This window comes from Oncorhynchus mykiss, chromosome 17 (genome assembly GCF_013265735.2).
Source record: "Oncorhynchus mykiss isolate Arlee chromosome 17, USDA_OmykA_1.1, whole genome shotgun sequence".
Taxonomy (NCBI): Eukaryota; Metazoa; Chordata; class Actinopteri; order Salmoniformes; family Salmonidae; genus Oncorhynchus; species Oncorhynchus mykiss.
Genome location: NC_048581.1, coordinates 33,067,787 through 33,082,694, shown reverse-complemented (window position 1 = coordinate 33,082,694; position 14,908 = coordinate 33,067,787). Strand labels below are relative to the sequence as shown.

The 14,908-nt window shown below is 40.5% G+C and overlaps 1 protein-coding gene and 1 long non-coding RNA gene across 2 annotated transcripts; one reads left to right on the top strand and one right to left on the bottom strand.

Moving 5' to 3' along the window:
- The first annotated feature begins 4,282 nt into the window (after positions 1–4,282).
- On the top strand, positions 4,283–5,915 carry LOC118940398. The gene is made up of 2 exons (XR_005036959.1): positions 4,283–5,136; positions 5,548–5,915. It is a non-coding gene; the product is annotated as an uncharacterized LOC118940398 (long non-coding RNA).
- A 110-nt stretch (positions 5,916–6,025) lies between these two features.
- Positions 6,026–12,939, bottom strand: LOC110493760 (3-oxo-5-alpha-steroid 4-dehydrogenase 2). Its single transcript, XM_021568220.2, has 5 exons — positions 12,507–12,939; positions 10,017–10,180; positions 9,290–9,391; positions 8,076–8,226; positions 6,026–7,877 (listed from the first exon to the last, which is right to left on the bottom strand). Exons 1-5 carry the CDS (start codon positions 12,782–12,784, stop codon positions 7,811–7,813), a joined length of 762 nt encoding a protein of 253 aa, XP_021423895.1. The 5' UTR covers positions 12,785–12,939; the 3' UTR covers positions 6,026–7,810.
- Positions 12,940–14,908: the final 1,969 nt, after the last annotated feature.

Genomic DNA, 14,908 nt, shown 5'->3' with positions numbered 1-14,908 from the left:
GGGTCATGGATATAAGAGCTACTTGGCCATACGGCTGGGTGGTAAATCAACAAATTGATGCAGGGAAAATATTTTTATATGCCTCTCTTCTCTTGCTCGTTGGAATGAATGATGGTACAGTTAGTTCCACAGAACAGAGATACTTTTATTTGTATTTCTGGCCAATGAAGTATTTTCTCCAGACTTGTTCATATTGTCATATATTAGCCTATATTCAGTGAAGTTTCAGGAATAGTAGCCGTGGTTTCAGAATGTAGTTACAGCACATTACAAATGTATGCTACATTTCAAACCATGAATAGCCTAAGCAATTAATATATTAGTTCATTCTAATAAACAACTAATGACACTAATAGTATTTTCGCCATCTACAATCACCATGCCCTGCGTTCTTGAAATGAATACTAATATTAGCACTGGAACGCAACGGGAATGTTGCTGAAATGCCTCCCTCCATTACCATGTGTAATGGGTGTGGGAGCAAAATAAGTGGCGAGTTTAAGAAACCGCATTGCTTCGCCTTTGGCCGGGATCCAGGTTGCGGGCCATGCTTGGAATATCTCCCTTTTATCGAATTACTCTCGGCAAGATTATGGAGAGACCCATTTGCACGCTAACCATCAGCACTGACTGACTGACTCCACGCTTCACGCACAAACGTTGCCATGCAATGGGTTGTTTTGTCATTTCTTGATATTGCACTGACATCCAAAACTGGTCCCAGATCTGTTTGTGCTGTCACACAGCTCTGCATGTGACATTGACCATAGGAATTGGCAAGACACAAACAGATCTGGGACCAGGCTAGGATCATCATGGGTCATGCACCTAACACTTTGATGGGGCTTTGAGGGTTCAGTTTGAACCACCTAAAAACATTTTTGAATGATTAAAGGTGAGTGGTTAGTATTGGAGAACTCAGTGGCCCTTCAAACACCATTAGGCTTACAACATCACATGGCCCTAAGTGAATGGTTATTTTCAGCCATCCCTCTTCCCTCTTGTTATATCCCTCATTCATACCAGGACATGATGAACCCAAGACATTCCTTGATTTCTAAGTCGGTTGTGTATGTGTGTGTGTGTGTGTGTGTGTGTGTGTGTGTGTGTGTGTGTGTGTGTGTGTGTGTGTGTGTGTGTGTGTGTGTGTGTGTGTGTGTGTGTGTGTGTGTGTGTGTGTGTGTGTGTGTGTGTGAGTGAGTGAGTGAGTGAGAGATATGGGGGCTATTTGGGGAATTGGGGTGTGTACGTGTGGGTGTGTGTACGGTGATAGTCATCTAGTGATAAACGCCTTGGTGACTCAAAAAGGGGTGTAATGCAGAGGAGGCTGGTGGGAGGAGCAGAGGAGGATGGACTCCTTGTAATGGCTGGAATGGAATAAATGGAACGGTAAACACATCAAATATTTGGAAACCACATGTTTGACTCCGTTCCATTGATTCCATTCCAGCCATTACAATGAGCACATCCTCCTATAGCTCCTCCCACCAGACTCCTCTGGTGTAAGGGCTGACATTGCACAGATGAAATTCCCCACTAAAGCCCCCCTTCTCTATCTCTTTCTTTCACTCACTCTCTCTCACACACACACATGGATATTGGCCAGACTGATGTGACTTCTAAAGTCTGGCCAGTCCAGAAAAGCCCCCCTCCCTTTTCCCTACACCCATAGGAACTCTTTGAGTAGCCACAGCTGCATTGGGCAACATAGGTATTCCCTAAATGAAGTCTGGGATTCGCTATATCAAGTTTAATCAGTCATAACCTGGACGATCACAGCCTAGAACAAGACCAAACCAAACAGATGTAACTGGACCAAGACCTTGTTTTTTTTTTATTTCTCTCTGCATTTTTGGGAAGGCCCCGTAAGTAAGCAGTTCCACACCTGCTGTTTATGAAGATTTTTGATTTTATTTTGTAGTTGTGGCTTTAAACGTTCTCATTGTTTGTTTAAACAAACATAATTTGTGCATGATAGTCCATTTATTGAGGCCAACTGAAGTGCATTGTCACAACTTTGATTTTCTTCACACCCTGAGTTTGCTTGCTATTCAGTAAAGTATATTTTCGTGGCTTTAGAAAACTGTCGGCAGCTTGCCCCACAGGGCAAATAGATCTAGATAAGCTTCTCCATCAATAGAGAGAACACGTCAGTGTGTCCCACCCAAGACATCTGAAAAGGACCGGTTTGAAAGAAGCTCTCATTTCTCACAGCCTTTAAATGGGCCAACGTGGCTTTAGTTCCTGGTTCTCATAAGAAGTGATGTATACTGTGGTGCACAGGGAGTTGGGACTATTATGACTGATAGAGGCTCAGCTATCACTGGCCACTTAAGGCCAACTTCTTCATTGTACTGCTGCACCTTTTGTTCCCAACCACATTGTAACTAACCAGAACCCCATTTGATGCAGTGTCCCTAGGTAACATTTTTTCTGATAAAAAATAAAGTTAGCATTCAGCACATGTATGGGCAACTCCAGTCCTCAGGGGACGGAGTGGTGTCACACTTTTTCCACAACCATAATCAAAACAGCTGATGAAACTAATTGCATTCTAAACAAAAGATCACGATTAGTTGATTATTGGAGTCAGGTGTGTTAGCTTGGGCCGGGGTAAAAGTGTGACACCAATCAGGCCCCCAAGGACTGGAGTTGCCCATCTCTGATTTATTACATACTTAGCTTTTTTCACATATTGTTAGCTTTAGGTATAACTGAATAGGTTATTTGGTAACACTTAAAATAAGGCCAACATGTACTGTATAGGCTAACGCATTATTATGAGATCATATATAATGCTTTGAAGTCATAAGTTGTTGTGCTTATACCCCTACGTTTCCAACTGTCCCAGTCAGAGAAATAATCACAACAATTCTGTCTGTCTGCAATCTTGAATCTGATCCAAAAAGAATGGGGGAGTCGTCAACTTCAAGTGACTCCTTCTCCTCTTCACTCATCCTCGTCCAAGTTCAGGCTATAGCAGATGCCTCCTCATTCCACACTAATCCTCTGTCAGTATCTGGTCTGCATCATCTCCGGTTCGAGCCACCACCGAACCTTATCTTTCTACCCCGTGTCACAAGAGTATTACTGTCCAACTGTTGTGCTGCACAGACAGGCCATGACACTGCTGCTCATCACCTTCCAGGCCTTGAGCCTTCTACATTCCTGTCCAATGATGGCTGACCACAATGCAGCTCTATACACAGCATCTTCTGCATAGCTACACCTCTTCTCTTTACACTACATTTTGTGTTCAGATTGGATAGTAGTAGACAGAAAAGAACTGGTTCTGGATTCCACTCTATTTTTTGGTTTCCATGCAGTGTGTGGTCTGTTGACATTGTTGAGTAGGCCAATTAACCATGTTAGCTTATTTTACAGGCATGCCTCCACAAATATCTATTTTTTCTTCCTGGAATCTGGGTCGAGAGAGACAGAAAGGAAGAGAGACAGAAAGGAAGAGCGAGAGAGAGAGAGAGAGAGAGAGAGAGGAGAGAGAGAGAGAGAGAGGGGAGAGCAATCCATCTGGTAAGAATTACACAGGCAGGCAGCTCCCTCTGCTGGCCCAAACTTCTAATCAATTTTAGAGAGCTTCAGAGGGAAGTGTTTATTAATGTAACAACGATGAATTGTCAACATTTAACCAGCCAAATAAACATGGCTTCTGCTTACCACTTCAACATGACATTGTGAAAACGCAGGAACACAGTTTCCTGTCCTGGCAAAGTTGCAAACAAATGTTGTTTACATTAAAATTGTAGTCATTTAGTAGACACTCTTATCCAGAGCGACTTACAGGAGCAAATACGGTAAAGTGCCTTGCTCAAGGGCACATCAACAGATATTTCACATAAACCAGTGAGCTTTCAGTTACTGGCCCAACCATAGAGATGGAAAGAGGCCTCATCATTGTATCCTTGCCATTATGGCGTCTGTGACAGCATGGGCAGTGCCATTGAGACTAACTCCATTTTGAAGTAGTCTATTTTCTTCTTCACGATTGGCTGATCCCTCCTGATGACCCAGGTGCACATTACTCCAACAAGGTCACCAGGAGGGATCAGCCAATGAAGTTGAAAGTCCCACACAGTTGACCTCGTTAAAATGATGGCAGCCCTCAGTGTTATTGCCCATGCAAAAATTGTATTTTGGCCACTAGAGGCCTCTATCATTCTCTATGGGACCAACACTCTTAACCACTAGGTGGCTAAAATATTGCCTGCATAATTATTAGGTCGTTTTTAAAAACGTTTGTTTCAAATATTGAGTGGAAAATTTGTTTTCAGTGAAAACATCTAATTTTATAATATGTATATAAGAGATTCTTGATGCTGATATTATCCACAATGCACAATAATTAGCATTATGAATTAATGATCTCTGAATGTATCGAAAGGCAGCTGTTTCACTAGCACATCTTCAAGTCGACAATGTTGCGAGGACCCAGAAATGGTGGGCGTACGAGAAAGAGCTGATTCTGATGATGAGAGCTAGCTAGCTAAACCAAGCCACTTGTTACCAAACTTTCAGTTAGCCTGCCAGCTTTTACATTTGGTGAAATACGACATTACTGAAGGTCACAACATGAAAAATGTGTGTCATTGTATGTATGAAGCATTATGAATGAATGATCTCTGAAGGTATCAAAAGGCAGCTGTTTCACTAGCAAAAGCTGTACATAACTTGGCTAGCTAGCTAGCTGTGCTATGTCAGAGAATAGCCTTGTGCTTAAATGACTCAAATGGCAAGTCTAACCCAAGCAAGGCAGTTATTCATGCTATATTTGATGACTGACTGGTTGAACAACTGAAAACTGTCAAGAGAAAATAAATGCATGGGACCCTTTTTTCAAAAGTTTGACTTGATTTGCATTAACAATGCTTCTTGACATACATGTTTTCCTTATGCTTGTGGTTATAGTTGAGCCAAGTGCCTTTCAATCATGGGATTGCAGACTATCTGAAATAATTACAAAGTTTGTCATGGGCACGAGCCCATGGGGTTGGTACAATGTCAAGTCGCACCCTGTACTACACAAGAATAAACAGGACTATGTTTTCGAACCCAGGCATTGTGGCATAAATGTCACCACAAGCCCCTGCCAAGGCAAAGTAGCTGGTGAAGGAGAGTGAGGTAAGCATGTTGGAGCTCTTTGTTATGAATCATTTTTTATTTATTTTACCTTTATTTAACTAGGCAAGTCAGTTAAGAACAAATTCTTATTTTCATTGATGGCCTAGAACAGTGGGTTAACTGCCTGTTCAGGGGCAGAATGACACATTTGTACCTTGTCAGCTCAGGGGTTTGAACTTGCAACCTTCCGGTTACTAGTCCAACACTCTAACCACTAGGCTACCCTGCCACCCCATGTCATGAATCATGATTATCATCCTATCATTCTTGATGTAATCTAAGGCATGTCAAGGTCTTGTTGTAGCGTAAACATATTTAAAGTGACACATCCTTCAGTTGTGTAGATCACCTTCTTTCTGAGTTGACATGACTGAGTATCTTGCATCTTCATTTTTCTCTCTTTTGTTCCAGTGACGTACACATCCTTCAGAAAGGACAACATCTACTAGGCTATATAATGGACTGAGACTATGAAGAGCTGGTTGAGGAAGAACTGGCTGTGGGTGGTTGGGGGGTCCTTTCTTGGCATCCATAACCACCTGGCTCATGCAGAGGGCTATGAGAAGCGTCGCTCGCTCTGAGATGTCACTGAAAGAGAAGGATTCCCAGGAGTGACTGGTGGTGAGGCGTTTTGCCAGTTGACTACTATATTTTTAACGACTCACGTGTGGAGTAAATGGAATTTAACTCTGAACTCAAGATAATGATGTAATTACCTGTGCTTGATTAGCTGCAAATGTTATTCCTCTGTTAGAGATCAAATTAAACTATGAATTTCACAATAAGTCAAACTGCAGAGTAACTTGCTGACAGGTGTGCGGAGTATGAACATGTTTCACCCAGGGAAGATCAGGGCTGCATTTCAAGACACTTTACAGACAGACATCACATAATCGGTTACATTTAAAATGTCAGTCATGAAAGCAAACATTTGATTCTTTCCATTGAAACAAAATTTGAGATTATATTAAATTAGACCAAGGAGTGGGCTTAAGTACCATCGCAATTGAGTGCAATATTTTTTTATTTAACCTTTAACTAAGCAAGTCAATATTGGGACCTCCATTCTTAACATGTTCCATCTTCAACATCTTTAAAGCTGTTTTCACTTTATCGTGCTGACCCAAACTGTACTGTGCTGGTTCAGAGATTTTATTTTCACATGCTCCTTTCCAGCATGGTTCCAGAAAACGATGGTGAATGCGTAACCAGGCCAGCGCAACACAGCTCGGCTGGCTCAGTAAGGTGGAAAGAGTTTAATATTTTCCGTCATCAGCACTGCTCTTTCTCCAGATCAGTGCCAATGAAGGAAATTAAAAAGCCACCTTGGATTGAAATTTTAATGTGGCCAATGTCTGCTTTTAGTGGACTATCATGTTGTTGCGCTCTCTAAAACATGATACCCACATGAAAAAGCTTATACTGCCCTCTAGGGTTAGAATAAGAGGATTACAACTACTGTCATGTCATAACACGTACTTTTAAGCTTGTCTGTCAAGAACCTCAGTGATGCACTAGCTCGACTAGTTTCCGAGGGTGGCAATGTTTGCCATCTCTCTGGAATTTGATTGGTGAATGTCACTGCGCAGCCAGACATTCAAGTTACATGCTTTCCAAGTAAGCTGAGCCTTTGTCCCACCTAATGAAGGATAACATTGCCTTTGGATATATCTAACCAAGCAAGCATGAAATTAAAAAGTGTAATCGCATATGCAGCAGTTATTAATCGCATATTATTTGATAAACTGCATAAGAAAAACAAACAGACCAAGGTTTTTTTTCAGACCCAAGGTAAATAAGCAGAGATTTAATGAGCCTTTCCAAAAGTGAAGTAGCTCATCTGTCCACGAGATACCTTTTTGCACAGAGAAGAAAAGGCTGTCAGTCATCCCTTTCAACATAAAATATGTTATTCTTTCAAGACCTACCCACCACCCCCCTTTCTCTTCACCTTGAATTATTTATCCTTCAATGAGCTTTGACCATGATAAATGCTGCCACATAATTCATTCCTCCCAGGTATTTTGGAGTATGGCATTACAGATGTGTTGCTGCAAGGGTGGAATATGATAGCTCTGAGTACAATGAGATGATAGGTTCAATATGTCTAGTTACTGAAAGCTAAAGCTTGGTCAAATGGGCTCCACAGAAAAGAGCAATATAGGACAAGCGGCTTTGGAACCCTGACCTGTTTTCAACTCTAGAGACAGCAGGAGCGGTAGAGATACTCTTAATGATCGGCTATGAAAAGCCAACAGACATTTACTCCTGAGGTGCTGACTTGTTGCACCCTCGACAACTACTGTGATTATTATTATTTGACCATGCTGGTCATATATGAACATCTTGGCCATGTTCTGTTATAATCTCCACCCGGCACAGCCAGAAGAGGACTGACCACCCCTCATAGCCTGGTTCCTCTCTAGGTTTCTTCCTAGGTTCTGGCCTTTCTATGGAGTTTTTCCTAGACACCGTGCGTCTACACCTGCATTGCTTGCTGTTTGGGGTTTTAGGCTGGGTTTCTGTACAGCACTTTGAGATATCCGCTGATGTAAGAAGGGCTATATAAATACAGTTGATTTCAGAGTTCAGTAAATGCCAATATCATGGCTATGACTAATGATTTTAGCTAGGTCAGTCCATTTATTAAGGCTTCTCTGGTTTGCTGTTCTTCTTATAATATGAAAGGTATCACAGCTTTCCTCGACCGAGGGTAGTCTTCAAACTTCTCTTGGTAGTACCTGAAAGAGAATACAGTGTCAGATTGAAGGAATCCTACTACCATGCTTTTCCATTGTAAAATGCCAACAAGACAGTCCGGGCTCATTGCTTTGCTGAAAGATCTATAGTTGTATCAATACCAGTGAACACGAGTGTATCAGTGTGAGTATGAGCATGAAGAGATTACAGAAGGCTCTTGAGGTTGGAACTGTCAGTACCTGTGGTGGTGGTAGGCCCGCGGTCCAATCGAGCACATGGTGAAAAGGGCAAAGGAGAACGTCGTTAGGGACCACGTTGCTAGGGCATACCCGCACCACTCCAGAATCTCTCCAAAGAAGTTTGCTCCGGAGACATACTCAAACATTCCCCCTGGAATATAAAGTGTCAGACAGTTATTTCAGTACTGTAGTAATGAAGTAGGGTCTGTACACTCATACCGTAAAAGTAGTTCACAACATTTCAATCCATGACCTTTTCAGACCCTACTTCACATCTGTTACATTTTTCTTGACCCAGCACCCCATGTCAAGGGATCCATTGTTTGAATATACTACTTGGACAGTTAATTCAAACAGATCCGCTGTGGCCTTCTTTCCTGTTTCACTTTTCTCCATCTTTTTCCGCATGGTTCTGATAATAGTTGCAAGATGTTCCTTTTGAACCTTTCCGTTAAGTAATGGCCCAGAAAGCTGGAACGTTTGCTTCCTGTGTCTGAAGTTTCTTGGCCAAACTTTGAATGCCTTGTGTACGTTGCTCACAATCTTCTATGACCCTGGTGATTACATTAGCAATTAAAGGCCCAATGCAGAAGTTTCTGGGTAACAATTAAGTACCTTTCTGTAATAGAATTTCTAATAAAATGGGCAAAAACAGTTTTTTAGCAACAACAAAAAATCTGTCTCAATCTAGAATTTTGCCAGGACTGTCTGAGTGGGGAGGGGGAAACTGAAAACTAGCTGTTATTGGCAGAGAGATTTGGAACTCTGTTATTGGTATATTAACCAATTTAGCACATGGTGATGTCACCATGGAAAGCCAAAACCAGCAATTATCAAGAAATAGTTGTTTTTTTCACACTTCACACTTTACAGTGTTAGTGTCATTAGCTGTTGTACAGTATGATAAACACAGACAAAATGCATTTTGACTGCACTGGGCCTTTAAACATCTTTCGATCAGCACAGGCATAGATAGCCATCACAAAGCAAAAGGAAGTAGAGATAAATGCAAAAGGTCACATTGACACCAGAATGTTCTGAATATGCTCTGCTTGTTCTGTTTATCATCACATGGTTGTGTGGACAGTGGCTAAGTAAAGAGTACAGAACATGGTTATTTGGCTAAAGATCCACGTTTTTGCTATTGTTTCACAAGACTGGAACACATGCCGAAACACTGCTGGACATCTGTTATCCAGAATTCCATCTTGTACCTTTTGGAATCTTGTAAACAACCTCTCCGGGTTTTCTCAAATTTAGAAGAATGTGGTCGCTGTGAATGTTGATGGCCATTCCCAGGAAAAACATCAGCAAACCTGAAAAAAAACAATACAGGTGCTTATTGCAAACCAAATTCTAGTTCTATAAAAAACTCAAATGGGTTTTAAAAGCTTTCATGCTGGCAGAAGCTTGTACAATGCAACCCCAAAGTCAGACTTTCAACAAATCATTATTTCTATTCTTGTGGAAGAATATTGTCAAAATAGTCGTCCCATATCCTGCTGGGACCAATAAATACATGTTTTGAAGAATCTAGCCTCATTAAATTACCAATAAACACAGAACATTGGCAAGGAGGAAGCAAATGCAAACTTGTTTCGTCACAGTTCCAGACTGAAAGCCTCAAAGTTCTCTGGACAGATTAGAGTCTCCCAGACTGCACGGCTGGTTTTCCTGTTGTGTGTTTTCCTAACCAATTACATGTTTTTTTAATGATATCAGACTTAATCTACAGTAGCCCTAGCAGTTATCAAATGTTACCCTTTAAAGGTTGAAATTACATTACTTTGTAAATAAATCTATTGCATTTTATTTAGGGCTTCGACATAGGATACCAAATGACTGCCAAATGTCTGTGAACATCAATCCAGGCACTGAAATATTCTGAATAAGGGCTGGGACTGCTAAACCATTTCCGCTTGGATCTCAGATCTCACTTACCGGTGCCTAGACGAATGTCGGTCTGCCACGTGTCATCGTACGTGGCACAGTGGAGCATGTAGTGGCCTTGGAGAAAACCGTTGACGGAACAGAAGACTAACGCAGAGAAGACAATGTAGAGAGGGGAAGGGCGGCCTTTGGTCAGCAAGGAGTAGATGAACGTTCTTGTAAAAAACAGAAAAATATTGATTAAAGAAATCAAGTCAAAGATGGGTTAATATAGCACTGCTGTGTACAAACTGTGAGTACCTGGAAGCCATGCAGGGCCGTGTTTCTTAACGTAGATAGAAATAGATTATGTAGAACAAACATTCCCCTGTAACAAGTAGAATAAGGGATCACGTCATCTCTTCATTACATTTCTATCTGCAACGTTCGACAATCTGCAACTACAAAGTTGTGCCCTATACTGATCGAGTGGGTACTGTTTAACGGTTCCCCTCCCTTCTCTGTACACCCTGAGCCTCTAGTCAATCTACATACATACTTCCCATTCCCTGTAACACTAGTAAACAGTGGAACAGGATTTTAGTTACATCCAGGGGCACTTCTGTTCTGACTTCTGCTCCTTCCTCTCCTGTTTTTTGAGTGAACTCCAGGTAAGGGCTTATGTGCTTGGTGGCTCATCTCAAAGCCCAGGGTCATGTTCAGTGGGGAAAGTAATATTGCAACATAACTCAAAAATATTGTTTCTTATTGGACAAGTTCAGGTATTACCTCCCTGTTTCGAAACATTTTCTCCAACATGACCCTGTTGAGTAAAGTTTGATATGGCAGAAGATGGTGACTAACATGCATTCATGTAGGTGTGCTGACCTGGTTTAAGGGCAGTTGTGAATTTGATGCACGTTCAATTCCCTACCATGTAAATATGTTCACACCCGGTCTCCGTTGATTGTTCTCCACAGGTTTTGACTATATAAGAGATCTGACAACAGTAGGATTTACTTACTAATGGCATTGCCTACTCCAGATGATTCATTTTTAAAATCATATGAGCAAAAAATATTTAATTTTATTTGGAATGCCAAGCCAGACTAAATTAAATGTGCCTATTTATATTTTACCTTTATTTAACCAGGCAAGTCAGTTAAGACAGTTTTCAATGATGGCCTAGGAACAGTGTGTTAACTGCCTTGTTCAGGAAGAATGACAGATTTTTACCTTGTCAGCTCAGGGATTTGATCTTGCAACCTTTGGGTTACTAGTCCAACACTCTAACCAGTAGGCTTCCTGCCGCGCCAGTTTGGGGGGGCTAAAATGATAAAATATTAAAGCTTTAAACCTCTCACTAAAAGCTTCACTCATACATAAGATATACTTAAACCCAAAATGGTTCTCCAGTAGATTATTAAGAAAAGTTCATCCTTCGTTCTAAAATGGCTTTTTTTTGCCTTCATATAGATTACAACTTCTCATTTCCGACTAATTGAAAATGAAATTTAGTTTAAAGTATTTCCCTTTCTGTCACGTATACTCCCTCCCCGGCCTCTAGGTCATCAGGCTGCTGATTATCCTGCACACCTGTCACCATCGTCTCGTGCACCTGCGCCTCATGACACTCACCTAGACTTCCTCACCTCCTTGATTATCTTCCCGATATCTGTCACTCCCCTTGGTTCTTTCCTCAGGTGTTATTGACTCTGTTTTCATGTTGGTGCGTTGTTTGTGTTTTGTGTTAATTGTTTATTTATTTATTAAAACTCTCACTCCATGAACTTGCTTCTCGACTCTCAGCTCACTCGTTACACTCTTAAACAAGCCATACAAAGCTGGTTATAATTTCAGTTTTATCCTCCAGAAAAGATAGAACAAATAATACAACAAATGTTATGGTTAAACTCAAATATTATTAATGATTAATAAAAAAAACATGATGGAATTTTTTTAACATTTTTATAATATTTATTAATTCTATTATGAATAGAAATGGAGGAGTTATGTCACATATGCAGTTATCGAAAATAAATGGGAATATCTGCTCAATCCATATTTACCATGAGGCAAGTGGAAAAGGGAGAAGGAAGGGAACTTGTTTGCCTGCTGTATATTAAAGATACAAATTGTCCGAAAGGAACTGGCATAAATAGAAAAATATACCAGTTTCATCTGAGGACAAAAAAATTGACAGCTGCGCTATACAGGCTGCAAAATAAATGGGAGGAGATTTTTGATGTACCAATTCCATGGCACATGGTTTATAAACTGCTACAAACAACTACACTTGACTCAACACTTAGTTTTTCAATTTAAAGTATACCAAATTCTTGCCACCAACCTAAGCCAAATACATTTAAACTCAGTTTTCACAATTCCTGACATTTAATCCCAGTAAACATTTCCTGTTTTAGGTCAGTTAGGATCAGCACTTTATTTTACAAATGTGAAATGTCAGAATAATAGTAGAGAGAATTATTTATTTCAGCTTTTATTTCTTTCATCACATTTGTATACTTACAGATCGGGGACCAATCTAATGTGTACACATACCTTTGGAAGTAGTGCAGACAGAAGGTCCAGAGAAGAAGGTCTTTGCCCAGGCTGGGCTGTGTGTCAGTGGAGAGCAGAAGGAGCATGGGCACCAGGAAAGAAGGCAGTTCCTGGAGGAACCAGGCCAGCTTGGCAGGACAGGTCCTCCCTGGGGTCCCATCCGAGGTCACGTAGCGTCCATACGGGGTCTGGGTCCTGGTCTGCTGAAGGAGATACGCCACTGCACCAACGATGAACCCCCAGCTGAGGAAGTGGATCACATTCTCCTTGCACTCCATTATTATCCCCCTCTCCTTCTCTCCTTTCTTATCTTTCTCTTCCTTCAGGTCCTCGTGTTCAGCAACGCTTCCACGGTCTCCACTCTGTCAAGATCGAGTAGCCTCCATCTGTGTATGCTGGTGTGAGACGTGTGTGAATGGGAGAGGCACACTTACTACTCCCAACTCCTCCCCTTTAAAACAACGGGAGTCTCTCATGTTTCAGTCACTGTTGAATCTGAGAAGGGTCATGATCTTGCTGCTTTATGTAAGTAGTTTGTATGTAACTTCTCTGCACTACTATTATTTGAGTGTGAAACATCACCAAGATTTTTTTTTTTTTTTAAACCTAAGGAATTATTACATTATATACATATTTTTTTGTAATTGTTTTTTTAAAGTAAAGGATAACTTACATGTACAATTGCAGAACAAATAGACCTAGACAAAACCATTAACAACATTGCCCTCCAGTCTTTGCCTACCACATATACCACTATACTGATGTTTTTCTAATCATGTGAAAATGATGAGTGATCAGAGTTGGCCCTTGGCGAATCAATCTCCTCAAGAATGTATAAAATCTGCCACGAGGCACTCTGTCTGGAAAGGGGTAAATTGTTTCAAAGGGAGATTGGTAGTCTTCCAATGTCAGTGACATTGTACTGTGAGAGAAGAGCAGGTTTTGGTACTCACGCATAACAGGGATTACATAATCAGATTACAAAAATGAAGTAACTGTAATCGGACCAAATTACTTTAAATAAATTGTTTAATCGGATAACAGTTACATTCTTAAAAACAGCTGATTACATTTGAGATTATTACTCCATATTAATATCAAGCTGCAAGTGTTTGCCTCAAACACACTAAAATGGCAGGTTTTCTGAAAGCTGTGCTGAGCCACACAGCCCGGGAATTTAATATTTTCTAATCTATTTGAAATCTCAAAAATGGCCAAATTTGCTCTCCTTGGTTGCTTTCCACTGAAATTATTTTTAAACCAAAAACGTCAGATCCCCACTTATGGAGAACTGAATCGTCCCACCTTTTCTTTAGGATCTTTGTGTGAAAAGGACAGTAGTCAACACAGCTCCATCCAGTTCATATCTCATGCACTGGGATGACACACATGTCAGATCAAATAAAATTGTATTTGTCACATGCGCCAAACACAATAGGTGTTGATCTTACCGTGAAATGCTTACTTACATGCCCTTAACCAACAATGCAGTGCAAGAAAGAGTTAAGAAAATATTTACTAAATAAACTACAGTAAAAAATAATACAAACTAACACAATAAAATAACAATAACGAGGCTATATACCGGGTGTACCGGTACCGAGTCAATGTGTGTTTGGACCATGATAGTTCGTTGGTGATGTGGACACCAAGGACCTTGAAACTCGACTTACTCAGCTAAATCTCTATTTTCCTTGAAAATGTGTACACTAAAACCTACCTGTCTGTTTTTGCAGAGAGATATACACTACCGTTCAAAAGTTTGGGGTCACTTAGAAATGTCCTTGTTTTTGAAAGAAAAGCACATTTTTTTGTCCATTAAAATAACATAAATTTGATCAGAAATACAGTGTAGACATTGTTGATGTTGTAAATGACAATTTATTTATTTTTAAATTTATTTTACCTTTATTTAACTAGGGAAGTCAGTTAAGAACAAATTCTTATTTTCAATGACGGCCTAGGAACAGTGGGTTAACTGCCTGCAACCTTCCGGATACTAGTCCAACACTCTAACCACTAGGCTACCCTGTCGTCCCTATTGTAGCTGGAAACGGCAGATTTCTTTTATAGAATATCTACATAGGTGTACAGAGGCCCATTATCAGTAACCATCACTCCTGTGTTCCAATGGCACATTGTGTTAGTTAATTGATCATTAGAAAACCCTTTTACAATTATGTTAGCACAGTGTCGTGGAGAATCGTTTCAAAATATAACACTTACAAGAACTTGTGAGTTCAATATAGGCTTTTAATACAAACATATCAGAAGCCTAGATGGTCCGCGGAACACACACTTTCCCAGAGCACTGGCTCTGTATTTATACACACACAGCATATGAGTCAATTCCACACGTTAATGAAGTTACTTCCCTCAGGTCATCTGCCACCATTATCTTT